Source organism: Thalassophryne amazonica, chromosome 2 (assembly GCF_902500255.1).
Source record: "Thalassophryne amazonica chromosome 2, fThaAma1.1, whole genome shotgun sequence".
NCBI lineage: Eukaryota > Metazoa > Chordata > Actinopteri > Batrachoidiformes > Batrachoididae > Thalassophryne > Thalassophryne amazonica.
In genome coordinates, this window is record NC_047104.1 from 96,635,336 (window position 1) to 96,662,695 (window position 27,360).

At 39.9% G+C, this 27,360-nt stretch overlaps 1 protein-coding gene across 3 annotated transcripts in view; it reads right to left on the reverse strand.

Annotated features, from left to right (window-relative positions):
* Positions 1 to 27,360, reverse strand: part of myo1ea (myosin IEa) — a 161,161-nt gene that overhangs the window by 26,499 nt on the left and 107,302 nt on the right. For all 3 annotated transcript variants that reach the window (XM_034190192.1, XM_034190198.1, XM_034190184.1), the window contains exons 16-22: positions 18,287 to 18,368; positions 17,960 to 18,066; positions 16,045 to 16,143; positions 14,135 to 14,279; positions 7,670 to 7,784; positions 7,418 to 7,587; positions 7,187 to 7,332 (exon numbers count right to left, since the gene is read on the reverse strand). In XM_034190192.1, coding sequence (XP_034046083.1) covers positions 7,187 to 7,332; positions 7,418 to 7,587; positions 7,670 to 7,784; positions 14,135 to 14,279; positions 16,045 to 16,143; positions 17,960 to 18,066; positions 18,287 to 18,368 — 864 coding nt within the window. The remainder of the gene's footprint in view (positions 1 to 7,186; positions 7,333 to 7,417; positions 7,588 to 7,669; positions 7,785 to 14,134; positions 14,280 to 16,044; positions 16,144 to 17,959; positions 18,067 to 18,286; positions 18,369 to 27,360) is intronic.

Sequence of the window (27,360 nt, forward strand, 5' to 3'; positions counted from 1 at the left end):
AAAATTTCATGACTTTGTGCAAAGAGAGTTTAAGGATTATGTGGACCATAACAATAACGAGGAGACCTCTCCTAGTATTGTGTGGGATGCCTCAAAGGCAGTGCTGAGGGGCAAACTAATTATGTGGTCCTCACTAAAGAAAAAAGAAAAAGAAAGCAGTATTAAAAACATACTTGACAAATTAAAAGTATTAGAAATGGAACATATGAAAAACAATGACAGTGTTACTCTAAAAAAGATTGATGAAACAAAACATAGTTTGAATAGACTATATGAGGATCAAATGGAGAAGAAATCTAAATTTATGAAGCAAAATTATTATGAAAACGGCCCAAAATCGAAGAAACTTCTTGCATGGAGAATACGTAAGCAGCAGGCAGATAGATTTGTAAATAAGGTGAAGAGCCCCATCGACAACAAAATATGTCATGAACTGAAGAGTATTCAAAAATCTTGTGTTGCATATTACGAACAGTTATATACTCAACCTCACTCACAGAGTCCACAAATTATAAATAGTTTTCTTTCCCAACTTGATTTACCATCAATAGGAACTGAACAAAATGCCAGGTTAAACAGAGAAATAACAGAGGAAGAAATTAATAAAGCCATCTCTAAATTAAAAGGAAATAAAATGGCTGGGGAAGATGGTTATCCAGCAGAATGGTACAAACATTTCAGACATCAAATAATCCTTTGCCTAAAAAAATGTTTTAATTATACTTTAAAGGGTGGACAGGTACCACCATCTTGGAGAAGAGCAGTCATATCTGTGATTCATAAACCTGGTAAAGATAAAACACAATGTGGCTCTTACCATCCAATAGCCATTCTAAATATTGATTATCGCATATTTGCGACAATACTAGCGAAGAGGCTTGAGGTTTTGATTCCAGAATTGACAGACACTGATCAATGTGGTTTTGTATGCAACAGACAGACTCATGACAATATTAGACGTGCTCTTCACCTTATTCATAAAATGAAAACCTTAGAATCTGTTGCAGTTAGTCTTGATGCTGAAAAAGCATTCGATTCTGTTAGTTGAGAATATCTTTATTTAACTCTGAACAGATTTGGTTTTAACACAAACATAATCAACTGTCTAAAATCATTATATGAATCACCCTCTGCCAGAATCAAGGCATCTTTGATTCTGACACTGTATATTTGAAAAGGGGCTGTCGTCAGGGCTGTCCCATCGGCGCCAGCCTATTTGCACTTTTTATTGAACCTTTGGCTCAGGTTATTAGAGAACATAAAGATATTTCAGGTATTGTAATAGGAGAAATCACACACAAAATCTGTTTGTGACTGTGCCCAGACTGTGTCTCTCCTGCCACCCTGAGACACTGCGCTGATGAACTGGCCCCAGTCTTCACGGGGATCTTCAACACCTCCCTGGAGTCATGCCATGTTCCAGTCTGTTTCAAGTCCTCAATCATAGTTCCAGTCCCCAAGAAACCACGCATCACTGGACTTGATGACTACAGGCCTGTGGCTCTCATGTCTTGTAGTCATGAAGACCTTCGAACGCCTGGTTTTATCCCACCTGAAGTCCATCACTGACCCCCTCCTGGACCCCCTGCAGTTTGCCTACAGAGCCAACAGGTCTGTAGATGACGCCATAAACCTGGCCCTGCACTCCATCCTGCACCACCTGGACTCCCCAGGAACCTACGCTAGGATCCTGTTTGTGGACTTCAGCTCTGCATTCAACACCATCCTTCCAGCTTTGCTCCAGGACAAGCTTTCACTGCTCCACGTGCCCAACTCCACCTGCAGGTGGATCACAGACTTCCTGACGAACTGGAGTCAGCGTGTGAGGCTGGGAAAAAATGTCTCGAACACTCGGGTTCTCAGTACAGGATCTCCACAGGGCTGTGTCCTTTCCCCTCTGCTCTTCTCCCTGTACACTAACTGCTGTACCTCCAGCCACGACTCTGTAAAGCTCATCAAGTTTGCGGACGACACCACCCTCATCTGACTCATTTCGGATGGGGATGAGTCTGCCTACAGGAGGGAGGTGGACTGGCTGGTGACCTAGTGCAGCAGCAACAACTTGGAGCTCAGCGCCCAGAAAACAGTGGAGATGATCGTGGACTTCAGGAAAGCCACAGCCCCCCCGCCCTCCCTCACCCTCACCAACAGCCCCATCACCACTGTGGTCTGTCACCGCTTCCTCGGCACCACCATCACCCAGGACCTCAAGTGGGAGTCAACCATCAGCTCCCTCATCAAGAAGGCCCAGCAGAGGATGTACTTCCTGCGGCAGCTGAAGAAGGCCAAGCTGCCTGTCCAGCTGATGGTGCAGTTCTACACGGCCATCATCGAGTCCATCCTCTGCTCCTCCATCACGGTGTGGTACGCCGGGGCCACAGCCAGGGACAGACACAGACTGCAGCGCATTGTGGCCTCTGCTGAGAAGGTGATCGGCTGTAGCCTTCCATCTCTCCACGACCTACACGTCTCCAGGACTCTGGGCCGAGCAGGTCGGATCACAGCTGACCCTTCTCACCCTGCACACGGTCTGTTCAAACCACTCCCCTCGGGCAGGAGGCTACGGTCCATCTGGACCAGAACCTCCCGCCATAAGAACAGTTTCTTCCCCTCTGCCGTTAGACTCATGAACTCCTCATAACTCAGTCACCTTAAGCTTAACTCTGTCACTTTATCATTTTATCACGGGTCACTTTAGACAGTGTACTTTGGTTTTTAATTGCACTCCTCCCACTGCACTGTTTTTTCTGTTTCTCTGTTTTTCTGTTACACACAGCCTTTCATATTTCTTTTTTTTATCTTAGATTTTATCTTATTTTGACACATATGTTATATTTTATCTTAGCATTTTATCTCTTCTTAATGTTGCACCATTGTACCGAAGCAAATTCCTAGTCTGTGAATCCTGTTCACTGGCAATGGCAATAAACTTCTTCTGATTCTGATTCTGAGATGACGTCCTTTTGACGTTATCCAACCCAACAGCCAGTTTACCCAATCTTCTGACACTTTTGCTTGAATTTGGCTCATATTCTGGGTATAAACTAAATTTACAGAAAACTCAAATTATTGCTTTCAATTATCAGCCAACCATGGAAATTTGTAAGATGACAAATTTTAACTGGAAAGGCAGTATCATTAAATATCTTGGAATATTTATACCAAAGGATATATCTTCACTTTATGATGAAAATTATAAAAAACTTACAGCCAATATTAAATTTGATCTACAACGATGGGCATTAATACCAATGAACATGAACAATAGGATTGAAATAGTTAAAATGAACCTATTACCAAGGTTTCTTTACCTATTTCAAGCATTGTCAATTGAAATAACCTCCACACAATTTAATGAGTGGAATAGAATGTTATCAAATTTTATATGGGGAAACAAAAAACCAAGAATAAGATTTCAGACTTTACAATTACGGAAAGAAGAAGGTGGATTAGCTCTACCATGTTTGGAAAGTTACTACAAAGCAGCTCAGTTACGAGTACTGATAAATTGGTGTGACCCCAGTTGTGGGGCTAAATGGAAAGAGATAGACCAGTCTTACTTTGATATACCATTACAATCTATGGTCGGTGATAAACCACTAGTGAAAATACATTCAGAATCTCGATTACTGCCCTCTTGGATAAAATCACCAATAAATGTGTGGAATAAAATACTTAAAAACAAGAATGTTGAATCAAAGGCCAAAATATTATGTTGGCCAGTTTGCGATTCTGAATTTTTACCAGCAAAAACTGATAACAGATTTCAACAATGGTCTCAAAAAGGTATTACTGGTTATTGGGTTATATCAACAAAAGGTATACTGAAAAGCTTTTTGGAGCTTTCAGACAAATATAACTTGAACAGACATGACCTTTTTAGATATTTTCAACTAAGACATTATTTTGATAGAAAAATTAAATATGAAGAGGATTTGGTGAAATATTTTCTTGAGGCTTGTAAAGGTAATGCGCCGAAGAAACAAATAACAATAGTGTACAAATGTTTACAAGTATTTAAGAATATCTCTAGCACGCACATTAAAGAAGCATGGGGAAAAGAGGCTAATATTACAATATCTGAGAATGAATGGTTTGATATATGCAAAACTGTCATGATCACTTCCACCTCTGGTCTTTGGAGAGAATTTGCATGGAAGACTGTCATACATTTTTTTGTTACACCTTATGTTAAGAGTAAACAGTGCAATGACCCTGATAAGGCTCATTGTTGGAGAGATTGTGGACATATTAAAGCAGGACATTTTCATATATTTTGGGACTGTGCGAAGATTGCACCCTACTGGTCAACGGTGATAACAGCAATCCAAAGCATAATTGGATCAACTCTGTCATATGGGTTTACTGAAGCATATTTAGGACACATTTCTTGTGGAGTGCCAAAATCACAAAAATATCTTCTGTCAATACTGTTGGTTGGAGACCAGAAAATGGTTGTGTAAGGACGCACCTTTACTTTCTGACTGAATTAAAGTAATTAACGAAATTTATGACATGGAGAGGATGACATTCTTATTGAGGCTGGCTGTTGATAAATGTAACAGATATTGGGAGAAATAGGTTGGCTATATCAAAACACTGAATCTCTAAAGGGGTGACGTACTGTATCTTGACTTGGATGTATACAAGCTATCAACATATATTTGCAAAGTCTAGTATTGGTGTTCAGTTTTGTTCTTTTTTTATGGTCTGCTCTCTGTTTTTGTTTTATTTTTATTTGTCATATATGTAACAAAAATGTTTAAACAAAAAAAATAAAATAAAGTTTTAAAAAAAGAGCTCAGGTGCATCCTGTTTCCACTGATCATCCCTGTGATGTTTCTACAGCTTAATTGGAGTCCACCTGGGGTAAATTCAGTTTGGATGTGATTTGGAAAGATACACACCTGTCTACATATAAGGTCCCACAGTTGACAGTGCAAGTCAGAGCACAAACCAAGCATGAAGTCAAAGGAATTGTCTGTAGACCCCAGGGACAGGATTGTCTCCAGGTAAAAATCTGGGAAAGTGTACAGAAACATTTCTGCTGCTTTGAAGCTCTCAATGAGCACAGTGGCCTCTCACTCATCTCATCACTCACTCATCTTCAACCGCTTTTCCCGGTCAGGGTCGCAGGGGGCAACAGCTCCAGCAGGGGACCCCAGACTTCCCTTTCCCGGGCCACATTGAATACCTCTGAATGGGGGATCCTGAGGCGTTCCCAGGCTAGTGTGGAGATATAATCTCTCCACCTAGTCCTGGGTCTTCCCCAGGGTCTCCTCCCAGATGGACATGCCTGGAACACCTCCCTATGGAGGCGCCCAGGAGGCATCCTTACCAGATGCCCAAATCACCTCAGCTGACTCCTTTCAACGCAAAGGAGCAGCGACTCTACTCTGAGCTCCCCACAGATGACTGAACTTCTCACCCTATCTCTAAGGGAGACACCAGCCACCCTCCTGAGGAAGCCCATTTCGGCCGCTTGTACCAGCAATCTAGTTCTTTCAGTCATGACCCAACCCTCATGACCATAGGTGAGAGTAGGAATGAAGATTGACCAGTAGATCGAGCGCTTCGCCTTTTGGCTCATCTCCCTTTTCATCACAACAGTACAGCAGAGCGAATGCAATACCGCCCCTGCTGCACCAATTCTCCGGCCAACCTCACGCTCCATCGTCCCATCACTCATGAACAAGACCCCGAGGTACTTGAAATCCCTCACTTGGGGCAAAGCCGTATTCCCTACCCAGAGTAGGCAATCCATCGGTTTCCTGCTGAGAACCATGGCCTCAGATTTAGAGGTGCTGATCCGTATCCCAGCTGCTTCACACTCGGCTGTCAACTGATCCAGTAAGTGTTGGAGGTCAAAACCGTCAAAACTGCATCAACAAAGTATTGAGCAAAGGGTGTGAATACTTATGTACACGTGATTTCTTAGTTTTTTATTTTTAATAAATTTGCACAAAAAAAATTCAAAACTTTTTATGTAGTCATTATGGGGTGTTGTATGTAAAATTTTGAGGGAAAAAATGAATTTACTCCATTTTGGAATTAAGCTGTAACATAACGTGGAAAGAGTGAAGCGCTGTGAATACTTTTTGGATACACTGTATTTGATATTCGAGAAAAGCACACATTGTGCTGACAATTCTATTTGACTACACTTAATTTTCCCAGAAAGAACCGGGTTAAGGACAAGACGACGAATGGGAAGAATGGATGCTGAACAGGGTTTTTTTTAAGTCAGTTCAGCATAAATTAACCTAATATTTTGGAATTTTAAAACCTTAATATTTACTGTCTCTATATAAATATCAAATTTTAGTTGGAAAATGTAGGAGAGGTCTCTTTACTGCTCCACATCAAATTTTTTTTATTTCACCACTTCTATGGTAAATGATGCGTGGCACATTCTAAAATAGTAAATGGTCTGCATTTATATAATACTTTTCCATTTGAATCAGAAGCTCAAAGTGCTTTAGAATGACTGCTGACACACACATCACCATTTTCCAGTCTGATGGGGATTTGAACTGAGAATCCTCTACTACAGTCCCCTGATTATTCATGAGTTTGTTTATGCTGGCACTTATGCTGTAAAGTGGATTACAATTGGACAGGTACCCCAGCCTATCACAGGTTACTTCACAAGATACCCATTTACAGCTGTGTCGACTGAGACAATGCATGTGAAGCGTCTTGTCCGAGGACACTTATAGGCAGCATAACCGGGAAACGAACTGAGGTCTTCATATTGACAGCCCAACTCTTATCCCACGGATCTACCTGCTTTGGGTTTAACGTCAAACAACCTGTCAGCTGGCATTTCCTTTAAGGGAACAATTTTAATAGGAGAGGCGAAAATGAGACACGCATACCACAAAAGTGTAGGTCATTTAACAGACAACTTAACCTTTTACCGCAAAGACACCAGAACAACAAGTGCGTTTAGTGCGTTTAGTTGGCTTGAAACAATAATCAGGATTGAAAGTTTCTTTGTGAATGATGACAAAGTACCACAAAAACCAGTTTTAAAATATAACATTTTCCAACATCAGTCTGCATCAAGTGGTAAAACTATGAATTAAGAAAGAGCAGTTCTGCAAACCAAGGCAGAAGAACTGTTTCTTTTGTCCATGTTGAATAGTAAGAAGGAACGGTGTGGTGTATAGTGAGTAGTTTGTACCTCAGAGACACTGCTAAGATCTTTTCCACCTCAATCCGTCTCTTCAGCACCTCCATCACCTGTCCTTTCTCTGGTCCCTGTTTCACTTTTTCTCTCCCAATCAAGTACACAGACTTTGGCGTCAGGATTAAGTCTCTCTTAATTCCCTAAACAGCAAAAAACACACTCAACAAATTCATTCGCTTGTTTTTTCAAGCAACAAAAACAAGCCACAAACTCAGACAAACCAACCTTGAAGTGGCGATCATATTTTGTGACTGTGTCTGCAAAGTCGATCTTTTCTCTCTTTGCCAGGAACTGCCGCAGCTCCGGCCTGTCGTCCATCCCCAGGTAGTCTCCAACAAAGTTCCTGTTGAGGCTGTGCCGCCGCCTCTCTTTACGGTTTAACAACAGGTCAGAGGCTGAATGAACCCAAACAGAGAGAGAGCATGGGTAAAACAGACACAGAGACAGACAGAGGAGACACAGGAGATGCTCACTCACCTTCTTCTCTCATCTGAACATACTTCTTGCGGGCCAGATATTTCCTCCAGGCCTTCTGGATGGTCCTGGCATAGCCATCAAACTTGCGCTCCCTTGTTTCTTCCAGCAGAAAGAGCTGCACAAACACAAGTGACATGACTTTAGAGACACACACATCTCAATATGAGACACACCTAAATACTATACTGGCAACATCCGGTTGTTAAGTGTGACGTAACGCATCATATGATTTTCAACTTCCGGCTCCAAACAAAAAAGGCGCGCTGTCATTAACATTGAGAACTGCACTGAGACGATCTGATCAGGCTGTACTTAAACCGTTGCACACGGACAACAGCATTAACATAAAACTCTTTGTATATTGTGCCTAAAACTCTCCTGGATATATTAACTGGGTTTTTAAGCATTGTTACTGCATTTGTTTTATGTAAAAATGTCAGACGCTCAGGTTGTTTCTCCGTTATTTTCAATGGGAGTTGCTGTGAGCTGCGATCGCTTCCTGTTCATGTTGTTCGGGGAGAAAGTGAAGTTTGCACTTTAATGTCCTGTTTATTTTAATAAATAATTTTTTATTAACAAACAGACATGTATATTTTACCTATGCATAATAAAATATGTAAAGTAAAAGAAAAAAAGTTTTATTAAGTTTTCTGACCATAGAACCAGACGAATGTGGTTAACGGAGGTGGAGGCGGAGAAGGGAGGGACGGAGGTTTGCGCACAATGTAAACACAAACTAAACTTAAACTGTAGATCCTTAAAAGGATCAAACAGACGTAACTTTAATTGTAAACTTGGAGGTCTTTGGACCCGGAAACAGATTTATCACGTGATGCGTTAAGTCTGCGCTTAACAACCGGATAACATGCCACAGACAAGTACACAAGCGCACATGGAAAGTGCCATCTGAGTACTTTAAAATACTGTCATTAATACAACAGTAAAACTCGACTAAATAAACACCGTATATACCAGATTTTATATAACAGATTTTCACTCACATCAGACAAATCATCCCGCCCTTGCACGTGCTGGACAGAGAGCAATCTGGACGTGCCCAGTAACAGAGGTACGAAATTAAGTTTAGCACCGACACTCGCCGATTTGAGGAAAGTGGGTACCGTATTTCCTTAATTAAAAGCCCAGCCGTTTTTTTTTTTTTCCAGACCGTGCTCAGACCTGGCGCCTAAACGAGGCAGGGCGTAATTCAAGGCTAGTGATTATTAACAAAATGCTGCTTGTTGCCTGCACTCACAGAAATATTTGCCCTAACTTTTAAGATTTATGTAATTTTATTACATGACAAATTCCCATTTACTTTTTTTAGATCTTTTAATACAAACCTACCAAATAAACCATGATGCATATTCATTAATCCTGAACCATCCCTTAGTTATGCTGCTATAGACGTAGACTGCTGGGGGGTTCCCATGATGCACTGTTTCTTTCTCTTTTTGCTCTGTATGCACCACTCTGCATTTAATCATTAGTGATCGATCTCTGCTCCCCTCCACAGCATGTCTTTTTCCTGGTTCTCTCCCTCAGCCCCAACCAGTCCCAGCAGAAGACTGCCCCTCCCTGAGCCTGGTTCTGCTGGAGGTTTCTTCCTGTTAAAAGGGAGTTTTTCCTTCCCACTGTAGCCAAGTGCTTGCTCACAGGGGGTCGTTTTGACCGTTGGGGTTTTACATAATTATTGTATGGCCTTGCCTTACAATATAAAGCGCCTTGGGGCAACTGTTTGTTGTGATTTGGCGCTATATAAAAAACAAATTGAATTGAATTGAATTGAATTAATCCTATTTATTTGAAATGCATAATCCTCATCTTTATGTATTTAGTATTAATAAAATATAATTACATAATAATGACAGTATTTATTTAAAATACATAAAGTATATTATCTGAATTGCATAATAATTATGTTACCTATACGTAGTTATGCAATTCAAAAAATTATCTAAATTATCTAAAAAAAGTAAATGGGAATCAGTCATGTAATAAAATTACATAAATCTTAAAAGTTAGGGCAAATATTTCTGTGAGTGTGCACTGTAATATGGTGTTATGTTTCACACATATCCCTGGGTGTGATGACCCAAAGAGCTTTAGATCAGAGCCCTCTGCGTGGCTCTCTGGAGCCTGACGCATACCTGCTAAATGACGCAGACCGCAAAAGGCTGTGATTTGTCACTTTTACATTTTCACTACCTCCTCTCCTGTCATATTTGAATAGTTTTTGCAGTGCACCCGCCAATCACATTTCAATCACTCAAATACATTTGGCAGAAAAGTCTACAAATATGACCAACTTTACAACGTAAAGTCAGAAAAAGACACTTAAATGACCTGCAATTCATGGAGGAAATTGTATGTACCATACCGTTGATTTGAAGGTTGACAGTTGTATAAAGACGTGGGACAAATTAATCCAGAAAAAGCCACTGTTCATGCAGCAAATTGCATAAAGACACAACAGAGAACTGTAAAAGGGTACGTCATTGCATGGCCACAGAGTTACGGAGATGGAGAAGCATAAATCAGGCTTTAGGATTTTACAGTACTACTCCGCAACTGACTTAGAAAAAAGTGACTTAACCAAATGTAATCTTTTTATATGCACCTAATGTCCGGTGCTTATTTAAGGCAGGCATTTATTTTTTCAGTCCAAGTTTTGACCTGTCATTAAATGAGGCAGGTCCCGATTCACCGTCAGGCTTTTAATCAAGGACATATGTAAGCCTAATTGATACATACATTAACAGATTTTGTCCATTTTACACATAACAGATTTTGTGTGGTACAGAGGAATTTTCTTTCACCAAAACATCAAATCTAGGCTTGCATCTCATATGTACCTTCTGGCAAATTGTAGTTAAACTTTCAGGTCTTCTTTTTAAGAAAATCCTCCTCTATACCACTATCATGAAGCTGGATAACTGGTGATACAAAATGCAAAGCTTGCACTGTGCATACTTTCTCCAATTACAGCCAGCGAAGCCTATAACATCTTCTGGGTTGTCTGGGTGTCTTGGTGGCTTTCCTCACTCTTCTCCTTCTTGTAGACTCACTCAGTTTTTGAGAACTGTCTACTCCACACACATTTACCATAGAGTGCCATACTGTTTGTATTTCTTCATAATTGATTGTAAAGTCCAAGACATATTCAGTGACTTGGAAATGTTCATGTATCCATCCCCTGACAGAAAACTGACAATAATACTTATTATTCACAGGTATTATACTAAAGGGTTCCATTACTTATAAAACCCATCATTTTGGCTTTTATATTTTTAATTAATTTATTTCAACTTGTAGAGATCTGCTTTCAGTGTGTTTAAGAAGAACATTTTAGAAATTTTTGTATTTTTTATATTTTTGTATATGAAATGGAAAAAAAATATATAAAAAAAATATAAATGTGTGAAATACCAAGTGTTCTGATACTTTTGGCACTGTAGTTCCTGCAAAGGTCAGCTTTGTGGCTAAGGGCATGTCTGCCTGCTTGTTGGCCTACTCCTCCCAGGACCTTTTGCTGATTTCTACCAAATGTGGTCTGTCAGTCAAAGTTGACCCTGAAACTACATTTAATCAATTTTGTGAAATGTTAAGGTCAAGAAATTTGATTTTCAACATGTTTTGGACCAAATGTGGCACACATTTACGTGGACTCCAGAATTCCCAGGCAAGATCAGTCAGAGGTCAATCAATGCAGTGAAGGTCAATGACATTGGTGTCAAAGGTAAGATTACTGCAGCCTTACTGCCTTTATGCTGATGGGTACTAGCGCCTAGTGAAACTCAATAAGACAGTCTTCATAATTTCTGTAAATGTCAAAATAAGGTGCATATAGTCTGTATGAAAAAAAAAAGCATTCAAACTCTTGGTGGTTACATTTTTTTATATAGTTTTAAGCTTCTTCTTGAGGTATTGTGCAAAGGTCTTAGGCACAAAACCCATCTGGTATAACTCATGAAAATCTTCTAAATATCAAATATTCTTGGGAATAAAGACTGCTAAGCATCAAAGAATAAACAAAACAAAAGGTTTTGCCTTTAAAATTGAATTGATCAATTCATTACTATTCTTTCATCATTAACCCATGTTTTTTGTCTTTGTGGAAGCATGAATTGTTAGAATAATAAAATTACAAAATAATTAGGTTTATATTAATTTGAAAAATGTCTGATACTTTCTTTCATATGCTACTTTCTTACTTTAAAATTGATAAACTTCTGTCACATTCCTTTCTCTGGTTTGAAATTTAACATTTGAAAATTTCAAATGTGATCTTTTACTAACATAAGAGAAAAACATCAAGTACTACATTGATACAGAAACACTCTTTTGCACAATACTGAAGATTAACTCGAAAATAACATTATGTCCTAATCCCAAAGTAAATACAACTGTCAACAACATGGTCTAAACTAAACACAAATTTAAAGCTGAAAATCTACACAAAAATTTGTGTGACTGGCCGATAACTTATGGGTCTGAATGTAGATGACCATTAATAACTTATGGGCCTGACTGTAGATGACCATTAATGTTTGGGGTGGATCCAGATAAAAGACTGTAACCAGTAAATTTTGAAAGCCTTTTCTTTAATTGCATGATGGGGCAGACACACTGCATGTTTGCATACAGGTACGTCCTTGTACTTTATTCATCCACCAGATGATGGTGTTACACCATAGCTATTAAAATCACTACAGTCCAGAATCTGTGCAAACTGAAGACAGAATTTTCAGCAGTCTCATTTGCTCACAGACCTTCTGACACGTAATAACACTTTTCCCTCCCCACTCCAGACTAAACATCCTGACCACTGCTACACAAATCAGACGACGCCAGGCATAGGAACAATGGTTAAAAATCAAAAGGTTGCTAGATTTGTACACAAGCAGCACCAGTGACCCAGTTAGTGATAATTTTGTTTGTCTCAAAGTTCAGAGAAGTAACGCACACTGACCATACCATCAGAGAGTCAGTGACACTGCAGTGTATGAAAGGGGTTATACTGTACAAAAGACATTCACTTCAAAACGCAAATAACAATTTCAATCAAACTTTGTGGCTAAGGGGAGTAGAAGGTCCTCATGCAACACATGTCGTTTCAGTCTAAGGTCAAGGCCAAAACACAGGTTATCACTGGTTGTCCATGATATCTTCAAAATGCAAAGAGCACTTTCAATAAAACTCTGTGAACCAGCCTCAAATGACACAGGTTCTGTTAAGGTCACAGGACTAAGGGAAAGGTCAAACCAGAGGTCATAATCTAAAAACCGTCAAACATATTTCAGGAACTATATAAAATATTGAAATGCCGTTTTATGTAAAGATTTTTGCTCTCCTGGGGCTAACAAAAATATCAGCTCTCTGATGTCAATGACAGCATGTGATGATGTCAAGTGAAGTTGAAAAAATTAGCTGGTGGCAGTGACACTAGCCACCTGCAATTGCCTTGATGCCTTGTTTTGTCATTTGTCAACACTTTTGTACATATATAATGAAAGTTATATTTAGTAACAAATATCATTTGACAGCAATAAAAGGCCATATGGAAACAGAACATGTTGAAATGCTGATACTGAATTCATTTTGATGTGAATGATGATCACTGAAAAGTCTCTATAGTTGTGTTTCTGCCTTTGCATATCATTTAGAAGACCTTAGAGACAGTGAAGCTACTCACTGCTCCATCAACAGTTTGCCAAAGAAACTCTTCTCTAACATCTGGCTTGGCGTCAAACGTTTCTTATTACATAGTGAGAAAACCACTTCAGTCATACCACTAATTACTTGGTGTTGTATGGGACTAAAAGGGCTTGTTTTGAGAAGACTGGCAGGTCATGTCAGCGCACTGCCCTGCGTGATATTTGCATTTAATAAGCACATTTCAGTGACTTGAATTTTCAGTGTAGCCGTGTGGGGGATGGTCCATCTCAGCAGCCAAATGAATAAATAAAGCCATTTAGCATCAGTTGTCAGGACTGAATTAAGACTGGGACATCTGTGTGTGTGTGTGTGTGTGTGTGAGCATTGAAACATACAACTGTGTGTGTGTGTGTGTGTGTGTGTGTAAGCCTGGTTGTGCAACATGTGTACAAATTAATAAGTGAGCTCACAGGTCTCTTACAAGTGCTGCTTTCATAGAAACCATGAAAAAAGCCCCAGTCCGGGTGGAAAAAAAGCCAGCCTTTACGATGCTCTGTGACCCTGAAACCACAGCCTGTACTTTGAGCTGCAGAGTTTTGTTGACTCAGTGCTGACGCGGTACAACAGCTCCGCCCATACAGGATTCAGTTGTGACTTCAGAGTGCCCTTTTATGGTACTTTGTGTGAAAACAGTCAGTTTAGTCTGTTGCATGCCATCTGTGCACGTGTCCACCAGAAAATGAGTAATATATTTCTTGGAGATGTTAAACCCAAAACTCGACATAAATTGTGATGGTATAAACATACCGATTCTGGGGCTTTAATGAAAATCTTGGTGCGTCCAAGCTGGTACTGATCCTGGTCCATGTTGACAGAACGTAACAAATGAAGAACACCTTGTTTCTCGTCTCCTCGCCATGTTGGCCAGGACTCTTTGGTCAGGATGGCATATCTGATGAACATAAAGTTTAACACAAGTCTTGTTTCAGTATTATTACAGTAGAATAAAGTAAATAGATAGTCATCATACAGTATACAGTGATCAGCCATAACATTGTGACCACCTGCCTAATATTGTGTAAGTACTCTGTCGTCACCAAAAAACATACCTGGCCTGTCAAGGTGTGGATTTTTATTAGACCTGTGAAGGTATACTGTGGTATCTGGCACCAAGATGTTAGCAGCAGATCCTTCAAATCCTATAAGCTGCGAGGTGGGTTCTCCATGTATCGGATTTGTTTGTCCAGCACATCCCACATGTCCCTGTCACTAGTTCACCAGTCTACCTGGCTTGGAGCACTTTTGGTAGGTACTGATCACTGCAGATATGGAACATTCCACAAGAGCTAGTTTTGGAGATGCTCTGACTCAGTCGTTTAGTCATTACAAGCTGTTTCTTGTAAAAGTTATTCAATTCTTCATGTGTAGCCATTTTTCTTGTTTCCAACGCATCAACTTTGAGCACCAAATGTTAATATGCTGCCTATTATATCCCACCCACTGACAGGTGCCACTGTAACGAGGTAATCAATGCCATTCACTTTGCCTGCCGGTGGTCACGATGCTATGGCTGATCACGGGATGTTGATATCACAATAACTGAAAAACAAAACAGCAACATCAAAAATTTGGTGGTGCTATTTCAGCAAATGTCAATCCAAATTAAATATACAGTGCAACCAGAAAATAATCACAGTGCTTCACTTTTTACACATTTTGTTATGTTACAGCCTTATTCCAAATGAAATAAATTATTTTTTTCCGCTCAAAATTTTACTCACAACACCCCATAATGACTACATGAAAAAAAAAAGTTTTATGAATTTTTGCAAATTGATTAAAAATAAAAACCTAAGAAATCTCATGTACATAAGTTCATGTACCTCATGTACATGTCCGTGCGAAAAACAGAGGTCTGATATTCCCGTACAGACCGAGCAAGCAATGTTAATTCGTTATTATATGTCTGTTTTTATAGCTGCATCAACATTTTGCGTGTCCACTTAAGCTCGTTTGCTGTTAATTCCTCCAGTTCAAAATCATCATTGTAATAAAATTCACTCGGAGAATCATCTTCTTAGTTGCTCATAATTTCTTTGTTCGCTTTTTGTTTTATTTTTCTTTTAAATTTCTTGTTTAACGAGGGAAATGTGTGTTGCCTTGGTTCCTGCTGGGTCCTGCCTCTTTTTCTGTCTGTTTTCCAGGTGGCATGCTGCGGAGATGATCATCACAGCTGTCACTCATCGTCACCTGCAGTATATCAACCCCTACACTTCCGTCTTCGTGAGAAACTCAGTTCTCATCTCCAGAGATCCCGCACCTTGTGTTTTCAGTAAAACACAAGTTGTGTTCCAATATTTCCAACAGACAAGAAAAAAGTAAAGCAATTTTTTGAGGAAAGAGAGAACAAAGGGTAGGGGTTTTCCAAAAAGTAGTTTTATGACTAAAGTTTGTTAACTGCTTTAACAATCAGTGCTTTACAGATCCCACAGTCTTTCGGACTAACTAAACCACCTACTTTTCATATGGGGTACATCACTGTGCAAGAGTTTTAGATATGGTTAATAAATTGAAAGGGCTCCTTCTTCAGTCATCATTAATTTGACTTAAAAAAACAAGGTTTTAATGTTTTGAGTAACCCTGATAAGAAGCACACAATTTTCTCAACAAAGGTAATGAGTATGATCACTGTGCACCTCAATTCTGAAGTCCATTACCTGTTGAGGAACTTCCTGAAGACTCTGCGGTAGGCGTAGCCAGCACGCCGCACTCTGATGTTCTCCTTCAGGCCCAGATACTCCACTTGGTGCTTCACTCTGAAGACAAAAAAAATAAAAAATAAATTACAACAACATAACATCTTTAATTTGACAGTAGCTGTAAATAAAAGTAGCGCATTTCCCATGGGGATCCACAGGCTCTAGATTGGGTAGTGTTTATAAAATAGGGAGCTGACATTTTTCAAGGGTGTTAATAAATTAAGTAAAGCTTGTATAATGAGTTGGAATACATGTGAGTCCAGAATATTTTTAGAACCTTAGACCTAAACAATTTTTAGAAGAAGAACTCAACCCTTTTATTTCCTGTCTTGATGTTGTTATCATATACACACTATTATTATCATTATTTATTATTACTGGTATTATTATTATTATTATTATTATTATTATTATATTTTATTTTTACTTCTATTTTGTCATTTGATTTTTAAATGGACCACAATGGAAATAAGTGTTTTTACTTTCTTGTGTCATCCATTTATTTTTTAATGTATTTACAATTACTACTTACTAAATAAAATCATGCGCGCACGCACTACTCACTCACGCTTTTAATATAAAGATGATTTACCATCCCCTGATGGAATGGTGTGTTAGTCCAGAATGTAATTAGCAGTGTTAAGACAATATCCATAGTTTCTCCAAAATATTAGTTCTATCAAAGTTCTGTTTTGGTACCGTTCATCCTTGACCCAAAATACATAAGCATACCAAACGGCAAATGTCAGCTCTCCCCAGTCACACACAGAGCTTTTTGTTTTTCTGCATTCTGCTGCAAACAGGTGCTTTTCATTTTTATACATGCACAAACAGAGACGGTGGCTACTGCAAGCCAATGCTTTTAATTTTTACACACACACAAACAGAGATGGTGGTGGAAGACATCAAAAGCAATACTCATGGTAATGACAACACAACACTTAACTACACTGACTAAACCAATTGAACTACAAAAATACAATAAATCACAATTAACACTGTTAACCTAACATGAACCACAATAACAACATTTAAACCCCCAAAACCCCAAACTCACATGGTGCTTTGTGGCATAACGTCCATTGTTTACTGGTTAGCTAAAATTGCTAATTTTCAATCAATGAAATCAATGGGAGTGTGTGGAAAGAATGTGACCTTTTGACCCCTTAGAATAGGTCAAGGTTAGCCATCTTTGAACTTGTCCAAGGTCTGTGTACCATGAATGGTCCCTGTGAATTTGAAGACCCTGGCAAAAATAGGACTGGACTTATGGTGAGCACAGACAGACGGATGGATGGACGCTAAGTCCTCGCAATACCTGATGGCCATATTTGGGCTTTGGGTAATAACCTCAATTGTCTTGTATTTGCCTCTCAGTGTCTGTCATCATTGTCATTAACCACACACACACACACACACACACCCACACATGGCTTCCACTGCAGTAGAGGAAGCGATAATTAAGGTTATTGTATGCAAAATAGTTGAATCATGCTAACTTTTGCTCAAACAAAGGCTTAAAGCACTGCTCAGTACAGTCAGGCTTCCTGTCCAAACATGGGTTCCGGTGCACTTTAATGAGCATCTCCTGCGACAATTCACAACAGGAAGGTCATAGGCGCCGAACAATACAACAGCACTGTGACCAAATGTGTATGGGTGAGACACGGCTTCCATTATATGGTTATCAAATAAAAAGAACAAATCCAAACAAGCAGAGCTGGAGAAGGTACAATATTTCATAGCGGAAGATAGTATTTTTCATGGTGGAACAGAGGTTTCTTGTTGGACAAAGCAATAGCGACTGCTGGGAACAGTCTCGCTGCATGTCAGAGCTTTGAATGTGCACATGTAATGACATCACTTCACTCACCGGCTCTCTTCCCAGTCTCTGGGTTTCTTGGTTTCGTTAGGTTTGATACAGCGAATGTAGTGTGGAGTGCACTTCATCAGTGTGCTCACCAAGTCATTGGCTTGTCTCTGTGAAGCAGAGGAACAAGAGAATAAATAATGATTGAAAGCCCCATCAAGAGGAGACAAAGTTATAAGATGTTTTGAGTGATGATGTTCTACAATATGATACAATACTAAAGGCCCACAGGTGGCTTTACAGTGGTACCTGATTAGGCTCCTATGTTGCTTAAGGACAAAAACTTTGGCACTGACTATATAATATCCTAACGAACAAATAAAAATCCACCTTTATTTTGCTGCCTGCAGTTGTTGGTCGACCCTTCTTGTCAGCATTGAGGTTTTCAGGAAAGCGAGCTCTGATGAACGTGCTGTTTGGGGAGAACAGTTAGTGTGACTGACAGAGATGCAGATATCGCACATCAACACACATCACCACACATCACCACACACACAGAAGTCACAAAGTTGCACTTAGTTTACTATATAAATAAATACCTCTACAGCAATTTCAGTGACTGAAAATGTCTTGAATTTTCTTGGGATGAAAAAGGCTTTGAATCCAAAAGATCAAGGCCAGGGCATCTGAGGCCAAAGCATCCAAGGCCCAGGTACCTAAGGCCAAAGCACCCAAGACAAAGGCATACAAGGCCATTGTATTTAAGGTCAAAGCATCCAAGGCCAAGGCACCCAAGGCAAAGACAACCATGGACCAGGCACCCAAGTCCAAGATATCAAAAGCCAAGGCTTGAAGAAATGGGTCTTAAGGTGCTGCAAGGGCAAGGCTCTACATTACTGACATACTCACAGACAGAATGCAGTTCTATATCCCCTTCATCAAAACATGCTTTCAAGAATCTTGATTTTGTTCAGAAGTCTGCACCTTTTGGTTTTCATGGAGTGGAGTTCACCACCATTACAGTGAAAGCCATTGTTTTTTACTAAGGGTACTATCTCACTGGGCGTGACTGTTAGAGATGCGAATTAGTGGCCAAACACATAAACGAGCAACAATGGTGTCTCACAGAAGTGGCCACTCGCGGCTGAAATAATGACACATTTGCACACAAAGTGTTCAGCTCTTATTATCCTGCTATTATCCATGTGAACAGACTGTGGAAAGTTCCCCGACTGTACCCAGTAATGACAAAATAAAATAAAACTAATACTGATAAATAAATAATAACAATAAAGCCTAGTAACACCACATAGATGGGTGTACTGGAACGAAAGTGTGGACAGTGCACTCACTGAGTTGCAGAATGATGTCCCTGCTGGATCTACTTTACTCTTTTCCATGTCCAGTATATAATTTCCCGCTTATATGATCCTTTTGTCCTTGAATCCAAGATCTTTGTGCCGCGCTTGTTCACGCACTGGACCAGCCTCTTCTCTGTGATGCAGCGATGTCCAGGAGCGCTTCAGGGGTATATGTCCTTTGATTTGATTTATTTGGCAATAACATAGTAAGTCCCTTTGACCGTTCCTTTTGTTTTTTCACTTGGGGTCTCCACAGAAGATCCAAGGTGGATCTGCACATTGACTTGGCACAGATACATTCTCCTCTGTCCTCCTGCGCTTTGGCTCTGATGGACAGATGTTGTCACATTTCCACAGCACAGCATTTAGCAGAAAGATTTTTTAAAGACACATATGTACGCTGTTGGAGAGCTGGATTTGAACAGAGTGTGCTGTTTAATGATAGCATGTCATCATATTTCTTCACTGATTGTGCGACTGTGTCCTCACAGCGAGCACATCAAACAAGTTTGGGGCACATCCTTGGGGGGAGGTAGGGAGAGAGAGAGAGTGAGAGATGGAGAGAGAGAGCGCTCCAGTTAAAAAAGGATTAAAAATGACAGTGCTGTGCCCTCTGCTCCTGCAGAACTGTGATCTTCAATAAAAAAAAATAAAAAATACAAGAACATTGAGGACTTCCACCTACGTCATGGCCGAGACGGACAGCTAATTTCTCAGCTCCGACTGACCCATTAAAATAGCCGATTAAAAATTAAGAACAGATATTTGAGCACAAGACAAGGTAATTTCAGCCATGAGTTCGACTCAAAAAACAACGCGAAAAGACACGAGAGGAGGAAAAAATGAGGACGGTAAAGCTGGCCCCAAGCAGCTAACGTTAGCCGAGGCTACGCCATTGAAAAATACTGGGGAGGCTACTACTGAGCCCGAGATGCTATCGGAGCTTCGCAAGCTCCGACAGGAAAATAAAGACTCTTTTGGTGATTTAAAGACTTCTCTTTCAAGGCTGGCTATGGATGATTTAAAACAACGAACTGCGGGGCTTGATAAGAGGCTGAGGGACACGGAGGAAAGAGTGAGTGCTGTCAAGGACAGATGTACGCAGCATGAGAAGGCACTGAGCTACCTGCTAAAACGAGAAGCTAACCTCGCTGTTAAATGCGATGACATGGAAAACAGACTCCGTCGTAACAACATAAGGCTCTATGGTATACCAGAAGGGGCTGAGAAAGATGACATGATGAAGTTTGTAACTGATTTTTTGTACAACTCGCTGGAGTTACAAGAAGGTACGGAGATCAAACTGGAAAGTGCACACAGAGCCCTCGGCCCAAAGCCCAAAGAGGCTGCTGCGGCCCCGCGGTCAATCATAGTTCATTTTCTGAACTTTAAAGTGAAACAGTCAGTGTTGCAGCAGGCATGGAAGCAACGAAATGCGGAGTTCCAAGGTCACAAGGTCTACTTGATCAAGATTACTCCGCTGAGGTGCAGAGGAAGAGGAAAAAGGTTCGAGAGGTAATAAAAAAGCTGAAAGAGAAGAATATCAAAGCCCAGTCACCCTACCCAGCCCAGCTGAGAATCTTTTTGGACAAGGGCGTCAAGCAGTTCCCCTCACTACTGGAGGCACAGTCAACTCTGAGAGAGCTGGGCGTGAAGGCAGTGATGGAGGAGCGGGATGTACTGGAGAGGGAGCTGGTTCGGGACGGGTGGACAACTTGGAGCGGGCGGAGAAAGAACCAACAACTTATCCCAGCAGAAATAAGATCGCTAATCTGCGGAGGCAATGAAGATTCCACGCTCACAGGTTCTGAGTAAAAAGGGTGACCACAGCAGAAGTAAAATTGGGTATTTGTAGGGCCTGATTGTAACAATTTAATATCTCATTTATCGGGTAATTGCAAGGGACAGATTTGTTTTGTGGACAGGGGTCTTTGCAGGGGTGAGGGGACGGAACTCTGTTTATTTTGATAAGCTCGCAGCCTTTAATGCGACGTGTTTCCTGGATGATCGCCGCTACAGCACTCAGCACAACCAACCCGGAGAGCTATGGCTCTCTGCCCAAGAGTCATCGGGAGTGGGAAGCCCTTTTGGTTAAGGTTTATTTGTTCAGTTCTCATGGGCTACCTACTGGATTTTTGGAAGTCTATATAAGATTTTTTTGGTGTGATTTCTTGTTTGTTATCAAGGTCCAGCGGCTCTTTGCAAAAGATAATGTTTGCCTTTTTTTTTATTGTTGGTATAAATACTAGCTATGGACAGTATAAACATTGTTAGTTATAACATAAATGGGGTCAATCATCCTATAAAAAGGAAGAAAATTATGTCGCAGTTGAAGACGTTAAATTGCTCAATTGCTTTACTTCAGGAGACCCACCTCAATGACAAGGAACACAAGAAACTCAAGAGGGACTGGGTCGGCCAAGTATTTAGTTCTGCTTGTGAAAAGGGTAGTAAAAGAGGGGTGGCTGTTCTGTGCCATAAAACTCTGGGGCTTATCGTTGAAAGAACATATGAAGATAACAATGGTTATTATATTATGGTTGTGGGGACAATTGGGGAAATTAGGACAACAATTTTAAATTTATATGCGCCGAATGATGACACGGGATTCTTTAAAGAAATTTCAACAATTTTAACTAAGCATGGGGAGGGATAGTTAATAGTAGGGGGGGATTTTAACTGTGTATTGAATCAGAAGTTAGATAAACAACCGTTCGAGCAGGGATATTTTTTGAGTAAAGCAAAAGTTTTGCGCGATATGGTATAATTAGGCTTAGTAGCTGTATGGCGGTACAAACACCCAAAGGAGAGAGACTACACTTTTTTTTCTAAGGTCCATAACAGCTACTCCAGAATTGATTTGTTTTGTGTATCGAGAAAGGATGCTTATACTGTTGTGGATTGTCACATAGATCCCATAACAATATCAGACCATGCTCCAATAGTGATGTCAATAACGTTAGAGAACGATAGAAAAATTAAACCTTGGAGACTGAACGTCTCACTCTTGAACGATCCAGATGTAGTTCAGAAGATAAAGCAGGAATGGAGGGACTATATGGAACATAATGACAATGGAGAAGTTTCAGTCTCTACTTTATGGGAAGCTGCGAAAGTGGTGTTAAGGGGGAAATGGATTGCTCTTTCATCAATCAATCAATCAATCAACTTTTTTTTTTATATAGCGCCAAATCACAACAAACAGTTGCCCCAAGGCGCTTTATATTGTAAGGCAAGGCCATACAATAATTATGAAAAACCCCAACGGTCAAAACGACCCCCTGTGAGCAAGCACTTGGCTACAGTGGGAAGGAAAAACTCCCTTTTAACAGGAAGAAACCTCCAGCAGAACCAGGCTCAGGGAGGGGCAGTCTTCTGCTGAGACTGGTTGGGGCTGAGGGAAAGAACCAGGAAAAAGACATGCTGTGGAGGGGAGCAGAGATCGATCACTAATGATTAAATGCGGAGTGATGCATACAGAGCAAAAAGAGAAAGAAACAGTGCATCATGGGAACCCCCCCACAGTCTACGTCTAAAGCAGCATAACCAAGGGATAGTCCAGGGTCACCTGATCCAGCCCTAACTATAAGCCTTAGCGAAAAGGAAAGTTTTAAGCCTAATCTTAAAAGTAGAGAGGGTATCTGTCTCCCTGATCTGAATTGGGAGCTGGTTCCACAGGAGAGGAGCCTGAAAGCTGAAGGCTCTGCCTCCCATTCTACTCTTACAAACCCTAGGAACTACAAGTAAGCCTGCAGTCTGAGAGCGAAGCGCTCTAATGGGGTAATATGGTACTACGAGGTCCCTAAGATAAGATGGGACCTGATTATTCAAAACCTTATAAGTAAGAAGAAGAATTTTAAATTCTATTCTAGAATTAACAGGAAGCCAATGAAGAGAGGCCAACACGGGTGAGATATGCTCTCTCCTGCTAGTCCCCGTCAGTACTCTAGCTGCAGCATTTTGAATTAACTGAAGGCTTTTTAGGGAACTTTTAGGACAACCTGATAATAATGAATTACAATAGTCCAGCCTAGAGGAAATAAATGCATGAATTAGTTTTTCAGCATCACTCTGAGACAAGAACTTTCTGATTTTAGAGATATTGCATAAATGCAAAAAGGCAGTCCTACATATTTGTTTAATATGCGCTTTGAATGACATATCCTGATCAAAAATGACTCCAAGATTTCTCACAGTATTACTAGAGGTCAGGGAAATGCCATCCAGAGTAAAGATCTGGTTAGACACCATGCTTCTAAGATTTGTGGGGCCAAGTACAAAAGCAGGAAATTAGAGGTCATCCATGTCTTTATGTCTGTAAGACAATCCTGCAGTTTAGCTAATTGGTGTGTGTCCTCTGGCTTCATGGATAGATAAAGCTGGGTATCATCTGCGTAACAATGAAAATTTAAGCAATACCGTCTAATAATACTGCCTAAGGGAAGCATGTATAAAGTGAATAAAATTGGTCCTAGCACAGAACCTTGTGGAACTCCATAATTAACTTTAGTCTGTGAAGAAGATTCCCCATTTACATAAACAAACTGTAATCTATTAGACAAATATGATTCAAACCACCGCAGCGCAGTGCCTTTAATACCTATGACATGCTCTAATCTCTGTAATAAAATTTTATGGTCAACAGTATCAAAAGCAGCACTGAGGTCCAACAGAACAAGCACAGAGATAAGTCCACTGTCCGAAGCCATAAGAAGATCATTTGTAACCTTCACTAATGCTGTTTCTGTACTATGATGAATTCTAAAACCTGACTGAACCTAAAATAATCATCTAAAATAAGGAAAGACAGAGAGAAAGAACAGAAAAGATTAGAAGACTGTATAGCTGATCTAGCGAAAGAGCATAAAAAGACAAATAATGAAAATGTCTTGAAATCTCTAACCCTAAACAGACAGGCACTGAACAACTTATTGACATATAAGGCGGAGGGGGCCTTGCGGTTTCCTAATCAGAGATACTATGAGTCCGGAAATAGGGTCAGTAGGCTACTGGCGTTTCAGTTACGCAAAGCGCAGGCAAACCGTACAGTGGCTAGGATAGTGAACCCTTTTTCAGGAAAAGTTGTATCACACCCTAAAGATATAGCCGAGGCATTTTCAGTTTATTATGAGGCACTATATGACTCACCTGAAATAGACAACAAAGCAGAGAAAATTGAAAACCTATTGGGAAACATTAAGTTATCGAAATTGACAGAGGCTGAAGCCAAAGCCATGAGAGAGCCAATAACAAAAACGGAAATAGAGGAAACAGTAAGAAATTTGAAAAATAATAAGTCACCAGGTATGGATGGCTATCCGGGGGAATTTTATAAACACTTTCTAGATGAAGTCACACCCCTTTTACAAAGGGTATATAATTACTCCTTAGCTAAAAAAGACCCACCAAAATCTTGGTCTCAGGCGATAATATCAGTAATCCCCAAGGAGGGAAAGGATCCCACAGTCTGTTTCTCATACAGGCCAATTAGTTTGTTGTGCTGTGATGTAAAAATTCTAACAACAATACTGGCTAAAAGAATTCAAAAGTGCATTAACAGAATAATTAAGTCCGATCAAACAGGGTTTATACCTGGTCGCCTGGGAATAAATAATATAAGAAGAACACTAAACATTATGTCCATAGCAAAACAGAAACAGGAACCTTCAATGCTTCTCAGCTTAGATGCTGAGAAAGCATTTGATAGGGTGGATTGGCTGTATTTGGAGAATACATTGGGGAAAATGGGATTTCACTCAGATTTTATTGATTGGATTAGAGTGTTGTATACAGAACCCACATCAAAAGTACGAGTAAATGGACACTGTTCTGAACCTTTCAGACTGAAAAGAGGAACTAGACAGGGGTGCCCACTTTCTCCTTTATTATTTGCTATAAGCATAGAACCACTGGCGGAAATGATTCGAGATAATGACAATATACAGGGAGTATCGGTGGGTGGAGTAGAGTACAAGATTTCGCTCTATGCGGATGATGGGATACTGTATATTACCAACCTGCAGACGTCTGTCTCGGTACTTATGGATTGTCTGGGGGACTTTGGAATGATATCAGCTTATAAGGTCAATGAGACAAAGTCGCAAGCAATGATGTTGGTGGGTGATAGGCTGCTAGATTTGGATAAAGTTGCTTTGTTTAATAGGATTTAAGTATTTAGGCATAATGGTTACACCACAAACCTCACAATTATATACAGAAAACTATGGGAAATTGTTTTTGTCAATAAAATCTGACCTGGTCCGCTGGGAAATTCTACCCTTATCCCTAATCGGGAGAATAGTAACAGTTAGGATGAATCTCCTTCCTCGGTTGTTATATTTGTTCCAGGCCCTCCCTATTTGGATTCCATCTTCTACTTTTAAAAGGTTAGACAAAATGATTTCTTTATTCATTTGGCAAAGGAAAAAACCTCGAGTTCAGCTGAAACTATTATGTAGTCCAAAAAAAAAATGGGGGTCTTGGTTTGCCTAATTTGAAATTGTATTATTGGGCTGCACAGATGCGTGGGTTAGTAGAATGGGTATTGCAGGATGAGGAAACAAATTGAATAAAACTAGAAAACCATGATTCCCAAATTGTTTCATTAGAGACCGTATCTTTTTTAGAACAAAAGAAATGGAGAGATTTGAAAAAAAAAAAATTAGTGGATTGTGTGTACACAACGAGTATGGACACAGGTGAGGAAGAAAATCAATGCACCTTTAACAACGTCACGGGCACTTAAAATCACTAAGATTGCTGATTTTTTACCTAATAAATTAGACTCTGGATTTAAGGGGTGGGCGGAAAGCGGTTTGATAACTATCCATCAGATGTTTGATGGAGGGATATTAAAATCTTTTAAACAGTTGCAGGACAAATTTGGTTTAGGTTCTGATGTTTTTTTTTTTTTCGATATTTACAATTACGAGACTATTTAGTGTCATGTGCAGAATGGGACGCCTTGAAACAACTGCCTACACCAATTGAACAAATATTAATTAAGGTGACTGAAGAAAAAAGTAAAGTTAAAATAATATCGAACATGTATAAATATTTACATTCTCAACTGTCTGATAACTCACTGGAAGTGAAGGGGAAGTGGGAGTTAGAGGCAAACACAATTATTGAGGATGAAGAATGGGAAGAGGCGTGTGAAAGAGGCCATAAAATTATTAGCAGTCCGATTTGGAAGGAGTTCAATTGGAAAATTAAGTTAAGATTTTTTTTAGGACACCATCAAATACTTTTAATAATGATAATAGTAAAACTAATCTGTGTTGGAGGGATTGCAAACAAATTGGGGATTATTTGCATATTTTTTGGGACTGCCCCGCCTTGAAACCATATTGGCTAGGGATCCAGGCAGAGATCCGAGCCATCCTAAATTTTAATTTGCCGCTGGATCCAAAATATTACATTATAGGGGTGACCCCAAGGGGTGGTTTGACAAAAAAGGGAAGCTCAATTGCTCCACATTTGTTTATTGGTAGCAAAGAAAATGATAACGAGATCTTGGTTAAAAGCACTACCTCCCACTCTCCTTCAATGGTGTGAGGGATTAAAAAATGTATATCTGATGGAAAAAATTACAGCAAAGCTTCATTTGAATATGGATTTGTTTTTGGATAGGTGGACCCCTGTCATTATTTACTTTGGTTGGGCATAATTATACTTGCTCAGGGTTCCTCACTGGAATTATGTGTTTTCCTCAACAAAAATATAAACGCAACACTTTTGGTTTTGCTCCCATTTTGTATGAGATGAACTCAAAGATCTAAAACTTTTTCCACATACACAATATCACCATTTCCCTCAAATATTGTTCACAAACCAGTCTAAATCTGTGATAGTGAGCACTTCTCCTTTGCTGAGATAATCCATCCCACCTCACAGGTGTGCCATACCAAGATGCTGATTAGACACCATGATTAGTGCACAGGTGTGCCTTAGACTGTCCACAATAAAAGGCCACTCTGAAAGGTGCAGTTTTGTTTCATGGGGGGGGATACCAGTCAGTATCTGGTGTGACCACCATTTGCCTCATGCAGTGCAACACATCTCCTTTGCATCATCTGTGAAGAGAACACCTCTCCAATGTGC